Raw genomic sequence first — 24914 nt, 5'->3', positions numbered from 1 at the left:
ACCAACATTAGAATTCTTCTATAGCCTATGGGGTGGAGCATTTGACCATAAATGTCCACTCGCGCCGACTGCTTTATCGAATCTTCATGTGGAATCTTTTCTCTCTATGTCGAATAATCTTGGACTAATAGAGTTAGGTTAGGCACATTCGACCTTTTTTGCTATTTTCTCTATAATGTCAAATCTTTTCTCTCAATGTCAAATCTTTTCTCTCTATGTAGAATCTTTTCTCTCTATGTAGAATCTTTTCTCTCTGTGTCGAATAATCTTGGACTAAGCCCTTGTACACACGGTCGGACATTCCGACAACCAAATCCGTCGGATTTTGTCCAAACCGTTGTATACACACGGTCGGACGAAGTTGTTGGAAAATCCGATCGTTCAGAATGTGATGACGTTATTTCGTTACGATGGGACTACGTTCAGGCTAGTAGCCAATAGCTTTGATGTAGGAATTTGATCTGAGCATGCGTGGCACTTTGTCCAAAAGGAATTCTCTACACATGATCGGAGTATGTCCAATCGGAGCATTTTGTCTGAAAATTTTACCAACAAGTTGGAAAACTTGGTCCGTCAGATACTCCGAAGGAAACAGTCCGATGGAGGCCACACACAGTCGGAAAATCCGACAAAATGGTCCGATAGGACAAATTCCGTCGGAATCTCCGACTGTGTGACGTTATTTCGTTACAACGGGACTATGTTCAGGCTAGTAGCGAATAGCTTTGATGTAGGAATTTGATCTGAGCATGCGTGGCACTTTGTCCGATCGGAATTCTCTACACATGATCGGAGTATGTCCGATCGGAGCATTTTTTCGGAAAATTTTACCAACAAGTTGGAAAACTTGGTCCGTCAGATACTCCGAAGGAAACAGTCCGATGGAGACCACACACAGTCGGAAAATCCGACAAAATGGTCCGATAGGACAAATTCCGTCGGAATCTCCGACTGTGTGACGTTATTTCGTTACAACGGGACTATGTTCAGGCTAGTAGCCAATAGCTTTGATGTAGGAATTTGATCTGAGCATGCGTGGCACTTTGTCCGATCGGAATTCTCTACACATGATCGGAGTATGTCCGATCGGAGCATTTTTTCGGAAAATTTTACCAAGTTGGAAAACTTGGTCCGTCGGATACTCCAACGGAAACAGTCCGATGGAGACCACACACAGTCGGAATATCTGACAAAACGGTCCGATAGGACAAATTCCATCGAAATCTCCGACTGTGTGTACAAGGGCTTATAGAGCTAAGGTTAGGCACATTCGACCACAGGTTCGATGGACACAGACCGCTATTGCCACCGTCATGTCGAATCTCCTATCTATATCGAACTGTTGTCGCAACGAAAACAAAAATAAAGCATTTGTTTATGTCGGATCTTTCGGTTTTCAGATTCTGCACCTTCATTATCGTTTCTTAAACTAAAAATAACCGAAATTTGGATGAAAATGCATTCAGATGAAAACTAATGCACATGTCTAAGGAGCACTAGGCGCTCCTGACAATGTGGCAGCCAGTATGACACCTGATGGTGTTAGGGCTCCAATATTTCAACATCTGAGGCCTTCATTTTAATCAAAATATTAGCAGGACATTTGGAGATCAAAATGAAACCCTTGACTAGATAACGGAGACAATGAAAAAAGGTGCCAAAACTCTTTCATTACCGGATCTGAAAACCATGTATGCATTTTTTTTTTAATTACTGGAATCTATAAATAATTTATTCATATATTGTTCATCATCTAAATCTTTTATATGTAGCAGTAATGAGGTTTGTCTGTTTTCTTCCTTAGATTTGGAGGATAAAGTCTTCGTCTTCCCTAAGAAAACCGTCACAGATCATGTCATTCTAAGGCCTACAATTACAAGACCATTGCAGGAAGTCAGCGTCTGTCTACGTTCTTATACCGACCTTTCCCGCCCCTATACTCTCTTCTCTCTTGCTACTCCCGGGAAGGACAATGCCTTTGTGATCTACCTACAGCCTCCAAACACTTTTTCTGTTTATATAAACCAGCAAATCACTCGTTTTAAGACAGACTTGGAGTCTTTGAACTGGAGGCACATCTGTGTGACCTGGGACTCCGACACTGGACTGGTCCAACTTTGGGTCAATGGGAAACTCTACCCCAGAAGAGTCTCCATGAAAGGGTCTTCTATCGCAGCTGAGACCAGCATCGTTCTGGGACAGGAACAAGACTCTTTTGGTGGAAAGTTTGATGCTTTTCAGTCATTGGTTGGTGAAATAAGTGACGTCCACATGTGGGATTATGTCCTGACTCAAGAAGACATCCTTAAAGTCATATTAGGCAGACACAATGGAAATGTCATTAATTGGATATCCCTATACTGTGAGATCAAAGGGGAAGTTCTTGTCCAGCCCAAATTTCCGTGAAAGCCAATGAGCTCATTATACACACTTTGTTCTTCAGATACCCCAACTGCTGATTCTGAATTACAGTGATAATGATGATTTATTTGTCATCCCCATAAATAATGAGTGTTGACAATGACAACGATAAGTTTAAAATAATCAGTGAATCAATGATCTTATAGTGTAACGAAAACATATGAAAATTGTAAACAGGATTCTAAATAATTGGAGTTTTTATTTTGTCAATGGTGATGTAATAATCCTGATTGTTTTATAATCTTAGCACAATCAATATTGACATAAACTATCTGAAATAAAATCTATATAGAAGCAATATACATGTGTCATTCTTTCTGTTTTCACTTTGTTATAAAATTGGACATCGGATTGGTTAGTTTTAATCACCTTTCACCCCTTCCTTCTACTTCAAGTATTTGTAGGAGGTAATAAGGGTTAGAACCAAAGAGGACACACTCCCAGCCTAGCACAGGGGGACAATAAGTGTGGTAGCTGTGACCTGGTAAATCCAAGAGCAATAACCTCACTGCAAATATCTGCAGTATCTAGCAATGGCCAAAACGATTTCGGTTTGGGGTACTTCACCAAAACTTGGATCCCAAATCCAAACCCCATTGAAATCCATGGGAGTGTAGCCCCCTTGTTCTAAACAGGGGCTAATATCTAGATTTACTTTTTGGGTGGGCTGTAGTCAGCTCAGGATGATTTATAGTGTGTCATTTGGTTTTTCCCTAAGCTTAAGTTGGGTTGCGATTCCTTACTGCTGCCAGCAGGTGTTACTTGTGGCAAAAGAATGAGATTTCACAAACAGAACTGAGTTATGAATATTTAAACTTCCTTTAGCCAGCCCAGTAATAAGTTCAGGCCACTGGTGCATGCTAGGGGAGGATATACATATGTGAGACAGGACATGTGCTCGCTCTCTTCCCCTGGGCTGAGGCCTGGGGAGGTGCTGCTGGTTGGAGCTCTGCTGTTGCGCCCGGTAGCATAACGTGTGTTGAAGTGGTCCTGAATCTGTCCTTGCCTGGTGTGGAGGAGGCTGTGCCAAGGAGAAGATCCAGGGAAGGCCTCTTTCTGGAGAAAGCCTGGAGGAAGGTTGGTTTCTCGCAGAGCCTGGTTACTCACTTGAAGGACACACTGAATTTGGGAACATGCTTATAGTGTTGCCAGGTCAGCTTAAATGTTCTGACACTGTGAAGCTGGACCTGGATCTGGAGAGTCTGGAAGTGATTTGCATGGTATCTTGGACCCCTAAACCTCACCTCCATCACCATTAAAAAAAAAAGTAACTGGAACCCAATGTTCCTCTCGATCCCCCATTTTAGCCATGGACTCTGGGGTGACATGATGGCATTCCCCCTGCCTCTGGAGGTGTCATCATGCCTTTGGGGTGTCAGTAGGGTGCTACAGCTAGACCTTAGAAATCAGCAATGGCCATTTTCTAGGAATGACAAATTACCAAGAACAATTACCATATGTATTGGCGTATAACACGCACCGGCATATAACACACACCCCATGTTTAAGGAAAAAAACTTACATTTAAATGCCCATCAATGCAGCCTTATCAGTGTCCATCTGCAGCCTTGTCAGTGCCATTTGCAGCCTTGTCATTTCAGCCTTGTCAGTGTCATTTGCAGCCCTGTAAAGTGTCATTGCAGCCTTGTAAAGTTCCATTTGCAGCCTTATCCAGTGACATTGTAGCCTTGTCAGTGTTACCTCAGCTTAAATATGGCGCTGCCGAGATACCCAGAGCCGGTCCTGTGTATCTTGGCTCCTCTTGGCTCCTCTTGCAGTCCCGCCCAGTCCTGCCCTATGATGGACATAACACAGGTCCAATGGCAGGACTGAGTGTGACTGTGAGCGGAGCCGAGAGGAGCCGAGTGACGCAGATATACATACATAGCCGAGTGTACTCGTCTAGACTCGGCTCCACTCACAGTCATGCCCAGTCCCTGTGTTATGTCCATCATAGGGCGGGACTGGGCATGACTGTGAGCGGAGCCGAGTACACTTGGCTATGTATGTATGACGGCGCCACTCGCGCCTCTGCTCACAATCAGCGGAGGATTGGTGGTGATCAGCGTATAACACGCACCCATGATTTTCCCCTGATTTAAAGGGGAAAAAAGTGCACGTTATACGCCGATAAATACAGTATTTGGAACTTTTGAGAAATTCCAATGGTAGAACACATGTAAATAAATGCGATAATTATGTATACAAAGTTCCATTATAAACATATATGATAAAACCTATAGGCTGACAATACAGTGTTGTAAGTTACATCACCAAGGGGCGGCCTGACAACTCATGGGGCCCCCGGGCAATAGGAGATTATGGGCCCCCCAGGCAATCAGAGATTATGGGGCCACACAGTATACACACACAGTATACAATCACACAGTATACACATACATGTACACACAGTATACACAGACTTTTTTCTATACTGGAAAGTTGGGGCAGCTATAATCTCAGGATTTTTAGACCAAAAGGATGTCGGTAAGGGACATTTCAGAGACAGATGTAAAAAAAAATGATTTTTACATACTGTCCCTGGTTTTACTGAGGCTGGCAACCCTGATGGGGCCCCCTAGTGGCCCGAGGCCCTCGGGCAGTGCCCGAGTAGCCAAATGGTCAGTCCGTCCCTGACATCACCCAAAGTCACATTTCTATTATCCCAAATTTTAAACATAAAATAACACTTAATGTAGGTTCCCAGCATCATATAATATATGCGGGATACTGCTGATGTGTTTTAAATCCTTTTTTGGGGAGAGAGACTATTCATATACTGTAAATAGAGAGTGATCTTACATCCTCATATCAAGAACCCAGTGTACCCCCATCAGCAATCTTGTAGGTAAGTTTCAGGGTGATTGGTGTAGACACAGCCTCTGGGAGGAGACCAAACCTGCTTTAGGCCTGCCCCTCAGTGACATGCTTGTGATAGTGTTTGAAACACATGCTTCAAACTCCCTGTTCACCTGCCTTTGTTCTCATGCTTTGACCTTTACCTTCACCCAATTCCCACCCTGCCAGCTAGTTTGAATTTCCTTGCTATTGACCTCAGATTGGACTTTGGACTACTTTCTGAACTCTGCCTGCCCTTTTGACCACATATTTTACCCTGACTACTCTGTGAACATTGCCTGCCCTGAACCTGTACTGCCTGTCTGTCAACTGCGTACATGGGTTATGACCAGTAAGGGTGAAGAAAGTGGACAATTCCCAAATGTAAAATTATCAGCATTGGGTCTGGCCGTTTCCGAAAATCCTGAGATATCAGATATAATAGTGAAGATTTTCCTCCATAAGCTGGTGAGGTTCTTGCAGGTCCAAAAGATGTGGAGTAGGTTTACAACCTGTTTACAACCTCTCTAGCAAAGGGAGGAATTAGAGGCAGAGAATTTCGATAGTTGGTATAGGGTCAGGTACCATTGGGTAACAAGTTTTTGTAATAGCACCCAATGAGTGATACAGTGTTATAGGGAGTTGTTACAGCAAAGTGCCAAAGTCAATTGAGAAGGGCAATAGGAACTGTTGAGATCTGGTTCCCATTTTAGCATTGGGATCGTCTTAAATGAATTATTTATTTTTTTGTTGGAGAATGTTGTAGAATAAGTTTCCATTTTATGTACTATGGGGAGTAAGTAAAAAAATTACAGATGCCCCATGAAATTGGTATGTGGGGTGGGGGATACCTAGCCAGGAAGCTCAGTACTTGGGTATGGGTAAAGTAGGAAACAATAAACAAAAGAAAAATCTGGTGCTGCAAATCTAGTATCTAGTGCATTATTGCAGTCCTTATAAGTCCAGATAGCTTTTTTTTTTAAAGATTGAAAAAGGAGCGTGCAGTGTGTATCCTATCTACTGCGCATTCTCTGAAACGCATGACATCACAGGCGAGTGCTGCGTTGCAGCGTGCAGTCCACCCCTCATCCTGGCTATTCCCTTACTCCACCATACAGCCGTCTAGAATGGGCTCTACGAGCGGCGGTGACAGCCTCAACATGAGCCTACCTGAGCCCCAACGCCTCCGAACATCCCTTTCATAGCCCATTATGCAGTGTCTGTATTCTCCTTCCCTATGTGAGTTTTTTTTTTTTTAACTGGAATAAATGTTTTAACAGTCTGCACTCAAAGACGCCTGTTTTTTTCTTCGTTCTTTGGGTAAAGTAGGATAACTTGGGTATCCCGTATTCTGCCACTAGAGCCTTTGTGGACGTAGGGGTATCATTTTGGAAAAGGTCTCCTACCCATTGTATGGCCACCTCAACCCAATGCCTGACAGAGAGATCGGGGATAAGAATCTCCAAGGTCTTGATTGGGTAATGAATAGTATGTGTTCAAGGTCCCTGATCAGGGTTCTCCAAGCCAGTATGGAAGCCTATGTTGTCAATGGAAGAAGGTTCAAGTTCAATGGCTTCCATGTGTCTGCTAACAAAACAGGGTATAAACTAGACTAGGGGAATGGATGAGGGGCTCAATATCTACCAACAGTGTGTCGGTTAAAGTCTTAAACCAGTACCTGACCTGGGCCAATTGTGTTGTGGGAAAGAGCAATGTCTGGCAATCCTACTCCCGTGTCATGGTTATGCAATAGAGTTTATCTGCTTACCTGTCTCCATGTGTTCATTTCTAGAGACCAGCTGACCCTCACCTGTCTGCTTTTATAATCCATCCTCTGGCATGGCTCCACCCTAGTTCAGAGAGCTCTATATTAACCTGTGCACTGCAGTACAGCCCTGCTGATCAACCTTTGTGTGTTAGCTTCCTGTTTCCTGCCGTGTGCTCTGCTACTGTTTTCCATTACCGACTTTGGCGTGTCTTGACTATCCCTGTTTGTCTGTGATCCTGACCTTTTGGCGTGTCCCCGACTATTCTTGTCTGCTTGTGGCCCCGACCTTGGCTTTGTCCCTCACCATCCCTATTCTCCTGTTGCCTACTGTGGGTGTGAGCTGGGGGACCCTGGGGGTCGTGACCTGGAGCCAGTTGCAGCCAAGTCCATCCTCACCATTCGAGGCTCTGGTGAACACCTGCTGGCTCTTAGACTCCGCGCCCCAGGGAATCTTGCGCTCTAACCCCAGTGGGATCTGTTCCCCGTCTGCAGCAGTCAGCCGTAGGGTCCACAACCTTGCTTTGCACTCCCGATCCCTACGGTGTGCACCTGTCACCTCGCCTCAAGATGACCTGACATCCCGCTTGCCTCCTCTGTCTAATAAGGTGTTGGTAAGCCTGTTTGCTATGCCAAAGGAAGGATCACAATATAGACTTCAGGGCGAGAGATATGAGGAGTGAACCGGGATTGGTAACATACAAAATAGGTAAAGGATTTTAGATAGGACCAGAATTTTAAATGTTGCAGGTCTCCCCACCCAGGACAGTTCTATTTGGGATAGTCATTGCAGTTCCTGGCGTATAGCTGCTATAAAAAGCTTGTAGTTGGCTTCCACTAATTTGGCCATGGCAGGGGTCAGGGTTATGCTTATGTTAGGGATACTATGCTCTGCCCACAAGTAAGGTAGTTCTGTTGATAGGTGTTTACCAGTTTCGGTGTGTACACCCAGGTTGAAAATTAAAGATTTTGCAAAGTTAACCTAAAAGAGGTCAGGGTAAAAGGTTAGTGTGTTGGTCAGTAGGAAGATCACATAGTCCGTGAAGAGGCTGACCACGTGGGGTCTACGTTTTACCTGAAACCCAGATACATGAGGTTGGGTTTGAATAGTTTCTGTAAGGGGTTCAATCATAAGGCTTAAGTTTGAGGGAGAAAGAGGGCAACCATGGCAGATCCCATTGGAGATCCTAAATGTTTTAGATAGGAGGCTGGTGGTGTAAACCTGGGCAGAGGGCTTGGAGTAAAGTGCCAAAATTGCTGATTAGATCATGCCCTGAAAGTTGAATTTAGACAGCTGACATTTACCCCAGTCTACCCCGTTGAACGCTTTCTCCGCATCAATAGAGAGAAGAAGAGAAGGCCTTCGACCAGATTCTGCATGGTGTATGATGTTTATTATTTATCTGGTGGTGTCGGAGGTAGGGTTGCCACCTCATCCCTTTAAAACCGAACACATATGAATTACACAGGTTCTTTGGCCAATTAAGGTGGTAATTAAACTGACTTGGTGCCTTATCTGCATTCAATTAGCCTCAGAACCTGTGTAATTCACATGTGTTCGGGTTTAAAGGGATGAGGTGGCAACTCTAGTCTGAGGCTTGCCTACCTTTAGTAATGCCTAGTTGGTCTGGTTTAATCACTGTGGGAAGGATGTCTAGGAGTCGTCCAGTTAAAAGCTTGATGTATGGGGATATGGGAGGAAGGTTGGCAGGGGTACTCGGATCCTTGCTTGGTTTCCAGATTGTGACAACGTGGGCTGCTAACATCTGCAGTGGGAAGGATGCGGCAGACTCTGCTGCACTGAACATAGTTTCCAAGTATACACACCCAACTCCCCTAACGTGACCTATTTTCAGAACATGACCAAACCCAACACCGCTACAAATAGTGGGGGGGGGGGGGGATTTTAACACTTTAATGCACCCAGATGAAGATTGTAGATCCCGCAATGCAAGCACAAATCTGCCGACATGGATAAATTGCCTTTCCCTTGAGAATCCCCACCATCATCCATGATGTCAGCACTGAAGATTCTCGGCACCTTATCCATCCTACAGACAAGGTATATACCTTCTATTCCCCTTCACACGACTCATTGGCTAGACTAGACTACCTTTTCTGCTCCTCCTCACTACTCCTTACCATCTGGGAATCCGATATTCATGAGCAGGTTAATTTGGACCACTCTCCTGTATCTTTAACACTAGATGCACTGCAGGTGCACACAACCTCCAAATTATGGAGGTTCTCCACATATTTGGCCCACAATGAAGACTTTTTACACCACCTCTGCACAGCCTGGATAGACTATAAAACACACAATCAGGAGCACACAAGTAACCCAATACTATTTTAGGAAGAAGGCAATTCTGTCCTTCTGGGCAAGATAATTGCATACACAACCTCCTTTAAAAAAGCCTCACTAAACCATTACAAACAGGCCAGCAAACAGCTACGGCAAGCACAATGTAACTTGGCCAGCTCTGACTCTCTGGAGCACAAGAAAGCCTGATATGCAGCCAAACATCAATTTGAGCTTTGGGCAGAACAACAAGAAAAGATATAGCAATCATACTTGGAAGTTCAACTACATAGATTTGGTAACACACCAGGCAAACTGCTATCTAGACTTATTAAAAACCCACATACATTCACAGGCCACTTTATCAGATACACCTCTTCAATTGCTTGGTAGACATGTGCGATTCGTTTCGTACGAATCTCAAATTCGTCCGAATTTCCCAAAATTCGTACGTTCGGGAGGATCCGAAATACGAATTGCCGTGCGTCCGAATTCTGTACGGAATGCAAATTTTTGTTTACGGATTTCGGATCAGTTGTCGTCGAATCAACGACAACTCAGTCATTATGCTTATTATGAGGGGCTCCCACCATCCCTGTGCTATGCTGACTTCCTCCTGGGGCTGTACCTCTCTCATTATGAGGGGAGGAAGTCAGCATAGTACAGGGATGGTGGGAGCCCCTCATAATAAGCAGCCCCAGGAGGAAGTCAGCACAGCACAGGGATGGTGGGAGCCCCTCATAATAAGCAGCCCCAGGAGGAAGTCAACATAGCACAGGGATGGTGGGAGCCCCTCATAATAAGCAGCCCCAGGAGGAAGTAAGCACAGCACAGGGATGGTGGGAGCCCCTCATAATAAGCAGCCCCAGGAGGAAGTCAGCACAGCACAGGGATGGTGGGAGCCCCTCATAATATGCACAGCAGAGGTACAGCCCCAGGAGGAAGTCAGCACAGCACAAGGATGGTGGGAGTCCCTCATAATATGCACAGCAGAGGTACAGCCCCAGGAGGAAGTCAGCATAGTACAGGGATGCTGGGAGCCCCTCATAATAAGCAGCCCCAGGAGGAAGTCAGCACAGCACAGGGATGGTGGGAGCCCCTCATAATAAGCAGCCCCAGGAGGAGCAGGCGCAAACTGAACCAGCGGTGCATGGCAGACAATCCGCTTCTCTCTTTCTCATCTAATGAAACTTCGTATTTCGGATAGGAAATTCTTCAACGGAATTTCGTATTTCGTATTTCGGATAAAAACCAAACTTCCATCAGCATCGACTGTCATATTGAGGTATATTTTTGCCTTTAAATTCATCATAACGAACGTCGTTCATATAAATTAACGAACCTAACGGCAATTCGTATTTCGTACGAAACTAAACAGAATTTCGGACACGAAATACGAAGTACGAATTAATTTTAATACGAATCGTAACGGAACAGAACAAAACTAATTTATTGACGGCGCCCATGTCTATTGCTTGGTAACACAAATTACTAATCAGATGGCAGCATCAAAATCACCATCAAAGTCACTTTGCACATGGCGTGGTTGTTGATGACAAAGGCCTGGTCTGAGTATTTAAAAGAGAAGTAACGTTTTTTTTGTTTTGTTTTTTCCAAGTTGTGGAGAATTATAAAGCAGGGTTAGGTTGTAAAAAAATATCCAAAGCTTTGACCATCTCACGGAGCTCTGTTCAATCCATCACCTGAAAATGGAAAGAGTATGGCACAACTGCAAATCTACCAAGACATGGCCGTCCACCTAAACTGACCGGCCGGGCAAGGAGAGCATTCATCAGAGAAGAGCCAAGAGGTCCATGGTAACTCTGGAGGAGCTGCAGGAGATCCACAGCTCAGGTGGGAGAATCTGTCCACAGGACAACTATTATTCGTCTCTCCACAGATCTTCCCTTTATGAAAGAGTGACAAGAAGAAAGACATTGGTGAAAGAAAGTCATAAGAAGTCCCATTTGCAGTTTGCGAGAAGCCAAAAGGGGGCACAGCAAACATGTGCAAGAAGATGCTCTGGTCAGATGAGAATAAAATTTAACTTTTTGTCCTAAAAGCAAAACACTATGTGTGGCGGAAAACTAACAATGCACATCACCCTGAACACACCATCCCAACCATGAAACATGGTGGTGGCACTATCATGTGGTGGGGGTGCTTTTCTTCAGCAGGGACAGGGAAGCTGGTCAGAGTTGATGGGAAGATGGGTGGAGACAAACACAGGGCAATATTAGAAGAAAACCTGTTAGCCCTTGTACACACGGTCGGACATTCCGACAACCAAATCCGGTGGATTTTGTCCGACGGATTTTGTCCGACGGATTTTGTTCCGAAACTGTTACATACACACGGTCGGACAAAGTTGTCGGAAAATCCGATCGTTCAGAACATGATGACGTTATTTTGTTACGACGGGACTACGTTCAGGCTAGTAGCCAATAGCTTTTGTCTAGGAATTTGATCTGAGCATGCGTGGCACTTTGTCTGATGGGAATTCTCTACAAACGATAGGACAAAGTCCCATCGGACCATGTTGAAAATTTTATAGCCCAGCTGTAAAACTTTGTCGGACGGATATTCCGACGGAAACAGTTCGATGGAGCCCACACATGGTCGAATTATCCAACAACACGGTCTGATTGGACATTTTCCGTCGGAATGTCCGACCGTGTGTACAAGGGCTAAGAGTCTGCAAAAGACTTGAGACTGGGGTGGAGATTCACCTTCCATCAGGACAACGACCCGAAACATACAGCCAGAGCTACAATGGAATGGTTTAGATCAAAGCATATTCATGTGTTAGAATGGCCCAGTCACAGTCCAGGCCTAAATCCAATCTATGGGAATCTGTAGCAAGACTTGAAAATTGCTGTTTACAGACGCTCTCCATCCAATCTGACAGAGTTTGAGATATTTTGCAAAGAAGAATGGGCAGAAATGTCCTCTCTAGATGTGCAAAGCTGGTAGAGACACCCCCAAAAAGCAGCTGTAATTGCAGCGAAAGGTGGTTATACAAAGTTTTGACTCCGGGGGGCACCATACAAATGTCGGGACCAATAGTAAGATGTTTGGAACAGTATAACAAAATACATGACACATTATAAAAGCCTTGTCAGGAAAGTAAATTCGGCACGCACAGAGTAAATACGTAAGTGGATTATTTTAATATTTTAATATTTTATAACCTTCCTTGACATAATGGAGATCTCATTGATGGAGGACAAGGAGTAGATTTAATAGGGAGATATACTATATGTTGTTTGCATTCTTGGGAAATTCCCAGTCTGTAGTTCTATTGGGGTGTTTTTTTTTATAAGATATCTGAGCTGTGTAATTGAGGGACTAAAGATAAAAGTAGATTGTATGTCACTTTGATTACAGTACACATTGTGTAGGTTTTCGTTTCTCTTTTTGTGGTGAACAATGAGGTTCTTGTTGTATCATTTCAGTTTTTGAGAAATGCCGATCGCGCTGCTAGAGGTCGGAGGAGGAGTTATTATTGAGGACGGAACTTTATAACACCCTTCCACCCTCTCATCTCACCATTACCAGGAGGAACTTCTGAGGGCTGAGACTGGACAAAGGGAGAAGGCTTCAACCAGACCAACAACACCGTACACAGGGATTGCAGGTAACACACAAAGCTGGGGAACTAAGCTGAATATGTTTGATTGTCCTGGATAGGTATGAGGATGAGAAAAATAAGCAATCCTAATCATTCTTGGTTCTGGTCAGTGACCAACAACATTAAACCCAGAAGTCAGGCCACAATCCTAATCATTGTTGATTCTGGTCAGTGACCAACAACATTAAACACAGAAGTCAGGCCATGATCCTAATCATTCTTGGTTCTGGTCAGCGACCAACAACATTAAACACAGAAGTCAGGCCACAATCCTAATCATTCTTGATTCTGGTCAGTGACCAACAACATTAAACACAGAAGTCAGGCCATGATCCTAATCATTCTTGATTCTGGTCAGCGACCAACAACATTAAACCCAGAAGTCAGGCCACAATCCTAATCATTCTTGATTCTGGTCAGTGAAACCAAAAACATTAAACCCAGAAGTCAGGCCACGATCCTAATCATTCTTGATTCTGGTCAGCGACCAACAACATTAAACCCAGAAGTCAGGCCACAATCCTAATCATTTTTGATTCTGGTCAGTGACCAACAACATTAAACCCAGAAGTCAGGCCACAATCCTAATCATTTTTGGTTCTGGTCAGTGACCAACAACATTAAACCCAGAAGTCAGGCCACAATCCTAATCATTCTTGATTCTGGTCAGTGAAACCAAAAACATTAAACCCAGAAGTCAGGCCACGATCCTAATCATTCCTGATTCTGGTCAGTGACCAACAACATTAAACCCAGAAGTCAGGCCACGATCCTAATCATTCTTGATTCTGGTCAGCGACCAACAACATTAAACCCAGAAGTCAGGCCACAATCCTAATCATTCTTGATTCTGGTCAGTGACCAACAACATTAAACCCAGAAGTCAGGCCACAATCCTAATCATTCTTGATTCTGGTCAGTGAAACCAAAAACATTAAACCCAGAAGTCAGGCCACGATCCTAATCATTCTTGATTCTGGTCAGTGACCAACAACATCAAACCCAGAAGTCAGGCCACGATCATAATCATTCTTGATTCTGGTCAGTGACCAACAACATCAAACCCAGAAGTCAGGCCACGATCCTAATCATTCTTGGTTCTGGTCAGTGACCAACAACATTAAACCCAGAAGTCAGGCCACAATCCTAATCATTCTTGATTCTGGTCAGTGACCAACAACATCAAACCCAGAAGTCAGGCCACGATCATAATCATTCTTGATTCTGGTCAGTGACCAACAACATCAAACCCAGAAGTCAGGCCACGATCATAATCATTCTTGATTCTGGTCAGTGACCAACAACATTAAACCCAGAAGTCAGGCCACAATCCTAATCATTCTTGGTTCTGGTCAGCGACCAACAACATTAAACCCAGAAGTCAGGCCACAATCCTAATCATTCTTGGTTCTGGTCAGCGACCACCAACATTAAACCCAGAAGTCAGGCCACAATCCTAATCATTCTTGATTCTGGTCAGTGAAACCAAAAACATTAAACCCAGAAGTCAGGCCACGATCCTAATCATTCTTAATTCTGGTCAGTGACCAACAACATTAAACCCAGAAGTCAGGCCACAATCCTAATCATTCTTGATTCTGGTCAGCGACCAACAACATTAAACCCAGAAGTCAGGCCACGATCCTAATCATTCTTGATTCTGGTCAGTGACCAACAACATTAAACCCAGAAGTCAGGCCGCGATCCTAATCATTCTTGATTCTGGTCAGTGACCAACAACATTAAACCCAGAAGTCAGGCCAGAACAGTCAGGAACCCAACACCCTTAGAAGGAAGGTCACCACTGAGCTCAGCCACTGCTGGGATAGGAGAGGAGAGAGTGCACTGTGCAAGGATGGCTTTTATATCAGGCAAGTGATGTGAAGGGGATGGGGGGTGCTCAATGTCTGCTTTGTCCTGGAAATAAGACGGGACGTAGGGAAGGAAACATTGGGAGCATTTCATCTGGGCTTCTCTGTTGGTGGAAAAGACCTACAATTATGAAATTTGCATTACACAATATATTTACAAATGACACAGGGCTTTTTAAACCACTGTGGCCCCTTGTCTGCATGGACCGGTTTATGAAAAATGTAAACTCAGCCTTTATTGTAGAGAATAATTAGATCCAGTCTCACCAGTCCCTGTCCTCCAGAGGATGGTTACCATTCCGGTATATATTGGAATTGTGTGAGGAAACCAAGCAAGATTCCGATAGTGGATGCAGCATGAAAAGGCAAAACCACCAATTGAATAATAGACCCTTCCCTCCCCTTCCCTGCTTTCTCTGTTCAGACAGTAATAGAGGTTCAATTAAAGAGAGACAGTCTGAAGGCAAGCACCTTCTTCTCTGTCTCTAGAAAACCCATAGGGGTCCATCTATAAAGGTTTTTCTACACAGCGTTCTCCCAAGACTCACACATGGTTTTAATCGGATTTAAATGAAAAAAAAAAAGTGAGAATCCCAGGGGGAAGCTGTATGAAGACATTTATACTGGAAAAAGACCCCCATAGTGCTCTGTGATTCCAGTCTCATCAGTGCTTCCATTACGAAATATGAATATGAAGGTTTTAGAGACATGTGCACGCTGGAAATTTTGGTTTCGGTTCAGATGCATTTGTTAAATGAAGAATTCAATTTTGGATGCTTTCATTAATTGAACCAATGCTTTTTCAGAATTTGTTTCGTATCTTCGGCATTTGTTTTGTTTAATTTGGAATAGCTGGTTGTTAAAGAAGAGCAGGTGGCTGCCAAATCCTTACCAACCATGACTCATCTGCTGTCAGAAAGATTCACCGCTGACAGGAAAGAATAAAAACAAAAGAAGTGCAGCATTAAAAAATTAAGAAAACAAAAAAAACAGCGTGCCCCCCCCCCCCCCCAAATCCATACCAGACTTGTAAGTTCTGGTATGAATTTTGAGGGGAGCCCCACACCATAGTTACATAGTTAGTAAGGTTGAATAAAGACACCAGTCCATGCAGTTCAACCCGAGGGAGTGTCTACAATTGTCCCTATCCCTTTACATTGCACACTCACTTCCATTCCTACCCTCAAGGAGCCCACAATCCAAGGTCCCCATTCATATACTAGGGTGAATTTATTGGACAGAAGCCAATTAACCTACCTCCATGTCTTTGGAGTGTGGGAGGAAACCAGAGTACCCGGAGGAAACCCACGCAGGCACAGGGAGAACATGCAAACTCCAGGCAGGTAGTGGTGTGGTTGGGATTCAAACCAGCGACCCTTCTTACTGCTAGGTGAGAGTGCTAACCACTACACCACTGTGCTGCACGAATTGTTTTTAAAAAATGACATTCCCCCCCCCCCCCCAAAAAAAAAAAAAATCCATACCAGACAGTTATCTGAGAAAGCTCAGAAAAGGGGGGGCGAGATAGCGCCCCCTTTACTGAACCATACCAGGCTACATGCCCTTAACATGGGGGGGGGGCTTTGGGGGTGGAGATCTTCCCCACAGGATCTTGCCACCATGCTGATGAGAACCAGGGTCTTTTCCCCAAGACCCTGGACATGTAGTTGTAAGGGTGGAAGGGGGTTTACTTATTGGAATTTGGAAGCCCCCTTTAACAAGATCCCTCCCATGTTGGGTATATAGTGCATTTGATGAAGAGGGCAAAGTCTCCGGGAAACAAGTCATGCACACCCCCTTTCCCAATATCCACCAGGCATTTTGACAGCTGCCATCCTCGTGTGCAGCCTAGAACACCGCCGCTAATATCCATACTTTGAGTTGGCTGGCCTCGCTGTCATCTTTGGTCTCTGTTTGCTCAGTGAGGCCTACAGCCTCACACTGATCGCAGCTGCTTGGTCTCAGGCATTCCCCATCCATGCTGTTTCATGCTAACTTCAATGTGTTTTTTTTTCATTTGATACTGACCTCAGCGCCCTGCTATTGCCTTTCTTCTACATTGGGTACCTATTACCCCTACTCATTCAACAAAAAAATGGGAAAACAAAAGAAGAAAAACCCAGAGCCGGTTTTTGGCAAGTCCTTTATGAAAATTTTTTATAAATGTCCCCTGAAGTAGATCCAACATCAATCTTGATGAATGCCAAATTTTTTTTTCATTTGATACGGACCTCAGCACCCTGCTATTCGTTTTCTTCTACATTGGGTACATAGTACCCCTACTCACTCGACAAAAAATGGGCAAACGAAAAAAAACTAAAAACCCGTAGGCAGTTTTTGGCAAGTCCTTTATGAAAAAAACGTATAAATGTCCCCTGAAGTAGGTCCAACAACAATCTTGATGAATGCCAACCCGCAAACCCTCCGCCCACCAAACACGACCTGTCCTGTCAAGAGACACTTGCTGAATGACAGGTACATTTTGCTAACCTTACCCTGTTGTACCCCACCCAGGGCCGTCTTTAATACTGATTGGACCCTGGGCAAAACTTTTCTTGGGGCCCCCCCCATGCAGTTTTGCTCTCCACCTGCTCTGAGACATACAATAAATAGCAGCTAGACTCAAAATCAGTTTTCTGAATCAAATCAGGCAGCTATTGTGATTGTTTGCTTAGGTTACAGTGTATCATTACCGCTCACTGACTGGTTGCTAGAGGTTACAGCACACATTACAGCTCACTGATTAGTTACTAGAGGTTACAGCACATGGTTTCTGCTTGTTGATTGGTTGCTAGAGATTACTGTGGCTATACATATCAAGTCCGCCGGCCGCCGCTATTTACATATCAATGCCGCCGCTATATACATATGAATGCCTGTAATTTACATGTCAACACAGAGTCTGCAGGTGAGTCATCTGTACAAAAAATAGGGCAGAGCATTAGTAGCAGCACTTCACACTCAGATATTGGGACACAGCACAGGACCAAAACCTCAAGGGACGAGAGAATTTAAACCAGGATAGTTGGCAAGTATGAGGCAGCTGTTTTGGGCCCCACAACAATGACAGGGCCCAGGGCAGCTGCCCCTTTTTCCCTGCCTTAAAAACGGCCCTGACCCCACCTGGTGATGTTTCTATCAGGGTCAGGTAAGTTAAGATGGGGTGATGGTGGGATCCAAAAACTGGAGAAAAAAAATGGAATCTTCCACATCAGGTCTGGTCTGGAAGGCTTGGATTACCCATGGAGATGAAAGGGCCAGTGCTTACAGTACAACCATTTCCTATTATGTGACATTTTCTCTCTTGGTCTAAGAGGTTCCTGTTCTTTTGACTCTTGTTTTGTGCAATTGCGATCTCACGGGAGGGCGGGGTGGGGGGGGGGGGGGGGTCTGAGCAAGAAACAGATGGTATAAGACGCCTCTATCTTCTCATATCACCATTACCAGGAGGATCTTCTGAGCACTGAGAGGGCGGGGGTAGGAAAAAAGAAAAATGATTTAACCAGATCGACAACAAAGAGATCAAAGTTAAGACACAAATAATGAGAATGCAGATCAGAGAATTTAGAAGTCAGCATGATGGCCAGGAACCTAGAAGGAGGGATAAAGGAGAAGTCCAGCCTGAGCTCGTTTGGCTGGGCTTCTCCTAAGGGTCACAGGGGTGCAATTTGTTTTGCACTCCTGTGACCCGTTTTCAGCAGAGAGAGGTCTGAAGTCCGCTCTTTGCTGACGTCACTGGAATCAATCCAGGCACCGACAATGAAGTCTGAATCCGCCAGGTGCCTGGACTGATGCCTGTCTCAGGCTCTCAGCTAGCCGCCCCTCCACAGCTCAGCGCTCCAGTGAGCATGGAGGAGCAGAGAGGAGAGCTGCTGATTAACAGTCACCAGCTCTCCTCTCGGGGGAACTGTGAGAACCGAGCCATCAGTGATTTTCGATGGCTCGGTTCTCAGTGTAGAGATGCCAGGGGACAGATGCCGCATTGGTCCCATGCTGCATCCACCTAGGTAATTATATAAGGGGGAGGAAAAAAAAAAACATACTTCTCTTTTAATTCACTCCATATAGAGAAATCTATTATCCCGATATCTGTACTCCTAGGAGGAGGAGTCACCATATACAGAAATCTATTATCCCGATATCTGTACTCCTAGGAGGAGGAGTCACCATATACATAAATCTATTATCCCGATATCCGTACTCCTAGGAGGAGGAGTCACCATATACAGAAATCTATTATCCCGATATCTGTACTCCTAGGAGGAGGAGTCACCATATACATAAATCTATTATCCCGATATCCGTACTCCTAGGAGGAGGGGTCACCATATACAGTAATCTATTATCCCGATATCTGTACTCCTAGGAGGAGGGGTCACCATATACAGAAATCTATTATCCCGATATCTGTACTCCTAGGAGGAGGGGTCACTATATACAGAAATCTATTATCCCAATATCTGTACTCCTAGGAGAAGGGGTCACCATATACAGAAATCTATTATCCCGATATCTGTAATCCTAGGAGGAGGGGTCACCATACACAGAAATCTATTATCCTGATATCTGTACTGCTAGGAGGATGGGTCACCATATACAGAAATTTATTATCCTGATATCTGTACTCCTAGGAGGAGGGGTCACTATATACAGAAATCTATTATCCCAATATCTGTACTCCTAGGAGGAGGGGTCACCATATACAGAAATCTTTTATCCCGATATCTGTACTCCTAGGAGGAGGGGTCACCATATACAGAAATCTATTATCCTGATATCTGTACTCCTAGGAGGAGGGGTCACCATATACAGAAATGTATTATCCTGATATCTGTACTCCTAGGAGGAGGGGTCACCATATACAGAAATCTATTATCCCGATATCTGTACTCCTAGGAGGAGGGGTCACCATATACAGAAATCTATTATCCTGATATCTGTACTCCTAGGAGGAGAGGTCACCATATACAGAAATCTATTATCCCAATATCTGTACTCCTAGGAGGAGGGGTCACCATATACAGAAATCTTTTATCCCGATATCTGTACTCCTAGGAGGAGGGGGTCACCATATACAGAAATCTATTATCCTACTATCTGTACTCCTAGAATGAGGGGTCACCATATACAGAAATCTATTATCCTGATATCTGTACTCCTAGGAGGAGGGGTTACCATATACAGAAATCTATTATCCTGATATCTGTACTCCTAGGAGGAGGGGTCACCATATACAGAAATCTTTTATCCAGATATTTGTATTCTTCTGAAAATATCTGTCTGTCAGAACGTCCTTCCATCTCCGTCTTTGCATTCTGCTGCAGCTGATCTTTGTTAAAGGCCAGGGTCACCTTAAAAAAAATATAATTGTTGACTGGGCAAAAGATTATAGGCTACGTGACCAATCTTCACTCCATGGAGTCTACTTTATGCTGCTTTCCCACTGATCTGTCTTTCTTCCGCTTTTACATTAAAAAAAAAGCGGAAGAAAAACACAAGACCCTGAAATCTTACGAAACTTTTCACACCGATCAATTTTGTAAAATCAGCGTTTTGTAAAATCCTGCTTGCTGCAGTTTTGGTGCATGTTTGGTGCTTTAATAAAAAATAAAAAGCCCCTAAAAATACACCACCCTATTAAAATAAATGGAAAGCACATCAAAAATGCAACCGCGGTTGCGTTTTTGGTGCGGTTTTTGAGTCACACGCCCTTTTTTCACAGATGTATTATAAAGTACTGGAAACATGGCAAAAACGAAATACAAAATCAACAAAAACGCTGCAAATACACATATACATTTTTACCACTTTTTTGCAATGGTGCAGTGTGAAAGTTGCCCAATTGTTGTTAAATTCTTTGTGGGTTGTTTGAAAAGATACATTTGTTGTACACTGCAAAAACTAATACATTCACACATTTTTGCAGGAAAAGTTTGCATTTTTTTTATTAGTTTTGTCTATTTATTTATTTTGAAGAATACATTTTAATTGTGTTGTTAGAAAAGTTCCAGCAATACGAGACATCAACGTACAGCGTTAGATCTCCAGATCACATATCCCCGGGGAGACAAAGGCCAGTGGCAGATGTTTCTCTAGTTATCTATACACTTCTTGAAGATTTTGTTTATTGACAACGAGTAGTGATTAGGGATGAGCCGAACACCCCCCGGTTCGGTTCGCACCAGAACTTTCGAACGGACCCCGCGTTCGAAATGAACGTTAGAACCCCATTGAAGTCTATGGGACTCGAACGTTTGAAATGGAAAGTGCTAATTTTAATGGCTAATATGCAAGATAGTGTCCTAAAAAGGGTTTGGGGACCTGACTCCTGCCTCAGGGGACATGGGTCACTGCAAAAAAAGGTTTTAAAAACGGCCGTTTTGGCGGGAGCACTGATTTTAATGACGATTAAAGTGAAAAAAAAAGTGAAATATTCCTTTAAATATGGTGCCTGGGGGGTGTCTGTAGTATGCCTGTGAAGTGCCACGTGTTTCCCGTGTTTAGAACAGTCCCTGCACAAAATGACATTAAACGGAAATAACACCATTTAAAACTGCTTGCGGTTTTAATGTTATATCTGGTTCCTGCAATATGGTTGAAAATCATTGAGAAAAATGGCATGGGTAGCCCTCCCTGCCCATTACCAGCCTATTTGGGTCTTGTACGCATATTAAGGGGAACCCCGTACCCATATTAAAAAAAGGAAATGCGTGTGGCCCCCAGGCCCTATATACTCAGAACAGCAGTATACAGGCGGTGCAAACAAGACAGGGACTGTGTAGGTTTGTTGTGTTAAGTTGAATCTGTTTGTAATTTTCAACTGGTACATTTTTAAAGTGTAGCTCCAGTCAAAAAAACTATTTTTAAGCTTTTTGGAAAACATAGGGAAGGGTTATCACCCCTGTATAATTTGTTTTGTCGTCCATCTTTTTTCATCTCACTTGCTGCTGTCTGATGTTTGTAAGTTGGATGTTTGAAAGTAGGGGCCTGCCCTATATGCTCTGCAGAAATGGCGTAACAAGGTGTTGGTTTTGCCACAACATTGTAAGCCCTCAAAGTGACTCTTGGTGGGCGCTGGAGCGCCCTGCTGTGAACGATTATATCAAGAATTGTAATTACATGCCATTGTTGAACAGTGGTAGAAAAATTGACCTTTGGTGGTTGTGGTGCTGGTGCCACAACACTATAAGTCCTCACCGTTACTCTGGGTGGGCACAGGAAGGGGCCCTCCTGTGAAATATTATATCAAGAATTGTGTAGGAAATCACTCATATGTCACCTCCTCAATGCCGCTAAGGCGTGCATCCCCCTTCACTGGAAACTAAGCTCCCCCCCGACTGTGGCTCAATGGCTGCAGAAAATAGAGGATATACGGAAAATGGAGGACCTAATTCTTACTGCACAACACAAACAAGAAATATATAAAAAAACCTGGGACATCTGGTGTTTGTTCATATTCTCCACTGAAGGCCAATCGTTGCTGAAGCCCTGACTCTCCCCTGGCTCGCCTACTATGGAACTGTCGACCTGCACCACCGCCATGTCTGCCTCTCTGTCTATTGACTGTCCCTTCCCTTCTCTGTTTATCCCTGCCCTCTTTCCCCCTCCTTTCCCCCTTTCTTTTTTCCCCCCTTTTTGTTTTCCTTTTTTTCTTTCTCTCTCTATCTCTACCCCCGTTCTTCCTTGATGCTTCCCCTTATACACCTCCGGCGACTCTGGGCTTCCTCCCCTCGCTTAGGAGGAGGAGGCACAGAAACTGTACTCCGCTTCTGTACCCTTTCAATGAGCTCTCATCCCCACGGTTTTTCTTCCGGCTTACTACACGTGGAAGCAAGGACCCCTTATCTACCCATTTGCTTTACCGTGTCTTCTTTCATTGCACTACTCGGGTTGTTACTCTCTCTTATACCGGAATGCTTTCTGTATTTATGGCTCTAATTGTTCTTTCTGTTTGTATTGTGGGGTATGCCCCCAACCGGAGATAAATACAATAAATTTTATATTTGAAAAAAAAAAAAAAGAATTGTAATTACATGTCCCTGTTAAACAGGGGCAGAAAATGTGGGCCTTAGGCACTGGTGCTGGTGCCACCACAATGCAACCTCTGCCATATACTCTAGTTTTATTGCAGGAATTAGCCCTGCTGCAAAGCATTGCATCAAAAATTGTAATTAAACGCCCCTGTTAAACAGGGGCAGAAAAATTGGGCTGCTGGCATCACCCAGAACCAAAAAACTCCTGCAGATGCCTTTTTTATAGAACAGCAGAGATAAAGGGGTATATACAGATGTATACTGTGCTGTGCCGGAGGCACACACAACTTCCAATAACTCCCGCAGATGACAATTGGGCCCAAATAGAGAACAGCTATGTAGGTGGATTATAGCGGTATGTACTGGGTACAGAGCACGCAGACAGCACGCACTATCTCCTAACACTACTGACTGCAAGCTCTATTATTAAAGATAGATCACTAGCTATATAGGTGAGGTGAATATAGTGGTGTATACTGCGGTCAGGGCACAGACAATAACCACTACACAAGAGCAAGATAGGAAATCAGCCAAAAACGATTGGTGTGTACTGTGTTGAAGGTACACAGAACACCCACTGCTTCAGATGCCAACACACTACACGAGGCCGCCTCAAAGGCGGCCTTATATAGTGTGGGGCGTGCACTACACAGCCTGAGCTATGATTGGCCACAAGCAGGACGCCCGTGACCAATCATGGCTCTCCTCGCTGCTGGCGCTGCGATTGGCCAAGCATGCGGGGTCACAGTGCATGCTTGGCCAATCATGAGCCAGCAATGCACTGCGCCATCGCAGTGCATTGTGGGCCACACGAATTTTGCTGCGAACGGCCCAAACGTTCGGAATTCGGCGAATGCCCGAACGCCCGTTCGACTCGAACACGAAGCTCATCCCTAGTAGTGATGGATGAACTTCCGACGGGACGTTTCACGAACGCGGCCGATAGTTCGCGAACTGTAACGTTCGCGGCGGGCCCCATTGACTTCAATGGGAGGCGAACTTTGCAAACCTACAGGTCAAATTTGCAGCCACAAAATAATTACTAGCTGTGCAAACATAGTCCCACCACATGGCCAATGACATAACACATGTATGAGGTGAATCTGGGATCGACAACTACAAGCATTCTTTTTTTATATGTGAAATTGTTGTGACAGTTCAGGACTGTGGAGCGCATGAAGGCAATGGAGGAGAGGGAAGGTCAGGGTAGGCAAAGAAGAGGGTGCAGGGGATGATCACCAGCAGCGTGACATACAGCAATGGCACCTGCACCATGATAGATTGATCTGACACCAGCACCATGATAGAGAGCACTGACATCAGCACCATGATAGAGAGCACTGACATCAGCAGCGTGATATACAGCACTGACACCAGCACCGTGATATACAGCACTGACACCAGCACCGTGATATACAGCACTGACACCTGCACCGTAAGCAGCCCCAGGAGGAAGTCAGCACAGCACCGTGATAGAGTGATCTGACACCAGCACCATGATAGAGAGCACTGACATCAGCACCGTGATATACAGCACTGACACCAGCACCGTGATAGAGAGCACTGACATCAGCAGCGTGACATAAAGCACTGACACCAGCACCGTAATATACAGCACTGACATCTGCACCGTAAGCAGCTCCAGGAGGAAGTCATCACAGCACAGGGATGGTGGGAGCCCCTCATAATGAGCATAGCACAGGGGTGGTGGGAGCCCCTCATAATATGCACAGCAGAGGTACAGCCCCAGGAGGAAGTCAGTACAGCACAGGGATGGTGGGAGCCCCTCATAATAAGCAGCGCCAGGAGGATGTCAGCATAGCACAGGGATGGTGGGAGCCCCTCATAATAAGCAGCCCCAGGAGGAAGTCAGCACAGCACAGGGATGGTGGGAGCCCCTCATAATGAGCATAGCACAGGGATGGTGGGAGCCCCTCATAATGAGCATAGCACAGGGATGGTGGGAGCCCCTCATAATATGCACAGCAGAGGTACAGCCCCAGGAGGAAGTCAGCACAGCACAGGGATGGTGGGAGCCCCTCATAATAAGCAG

General features: G+C 44.6%; 2 protein-coding genes across 3 annotated transcripts in view; both read left to right on the top strand.

Moving 5' to 3' along the window:
* The window catches only part of LOC143961840 (uncharacterized), an 86192-nt gene that overhangs the window by 34624 nt on the left and 26654 nt on the right, over positions 1–24914 (top strand). The window contains exon 4 of one of the 2 annotated variants that reach the window (XM_077471174.1): positions 1805–2719. The exons of the other annotated variant lie outside the window; for it this stretch is intronic. Coding sequence (XP_077327300.1) covers positions 1805–2406 — 602 coding nt within the window. The 3' untranslated portion in view covers positions 2407–2719. Of the gene's footprint in view, positions 1–1804; positions 2720–24914 lie in introns of those variants that run through there. 2 annotated transcript variants of the gene reach the window in all.
* The window catches only part of LOC143961839 (uncharacterized), a 299153-nt gene continuing 287036 nt past the window's right edge, over positions 12798–24914 (top strand). The window contains exon 1 of the mRNA XM_077471171.1: positions 12798–12963. The gene's annotated coding sequence lies outside the window, so the exon portion shown is untranslated. The remainder of the gene's footprint in view (positions 12964–24914) is intronic.

Source organism: Lithobates pipiens, unplaced genomic scaffold, assembly GCF_037356315.1.
Source record: "Lithobates pipiens isolate NorthernLeopardFrog02 unplaced genomic scaffold, aLitPip1_a1.2 Scaffold_8, whole genome shotgun sequence".
NCBI classification, from domain to species: Eukaryota; Metazoa; Chordata; class Amphibia; order Anura; family Ranidae; genus Lithobates; species Lithobates pipiens.
This window is presented reverse-complemented; position numbering and strand designations above follow the sequence as displayed.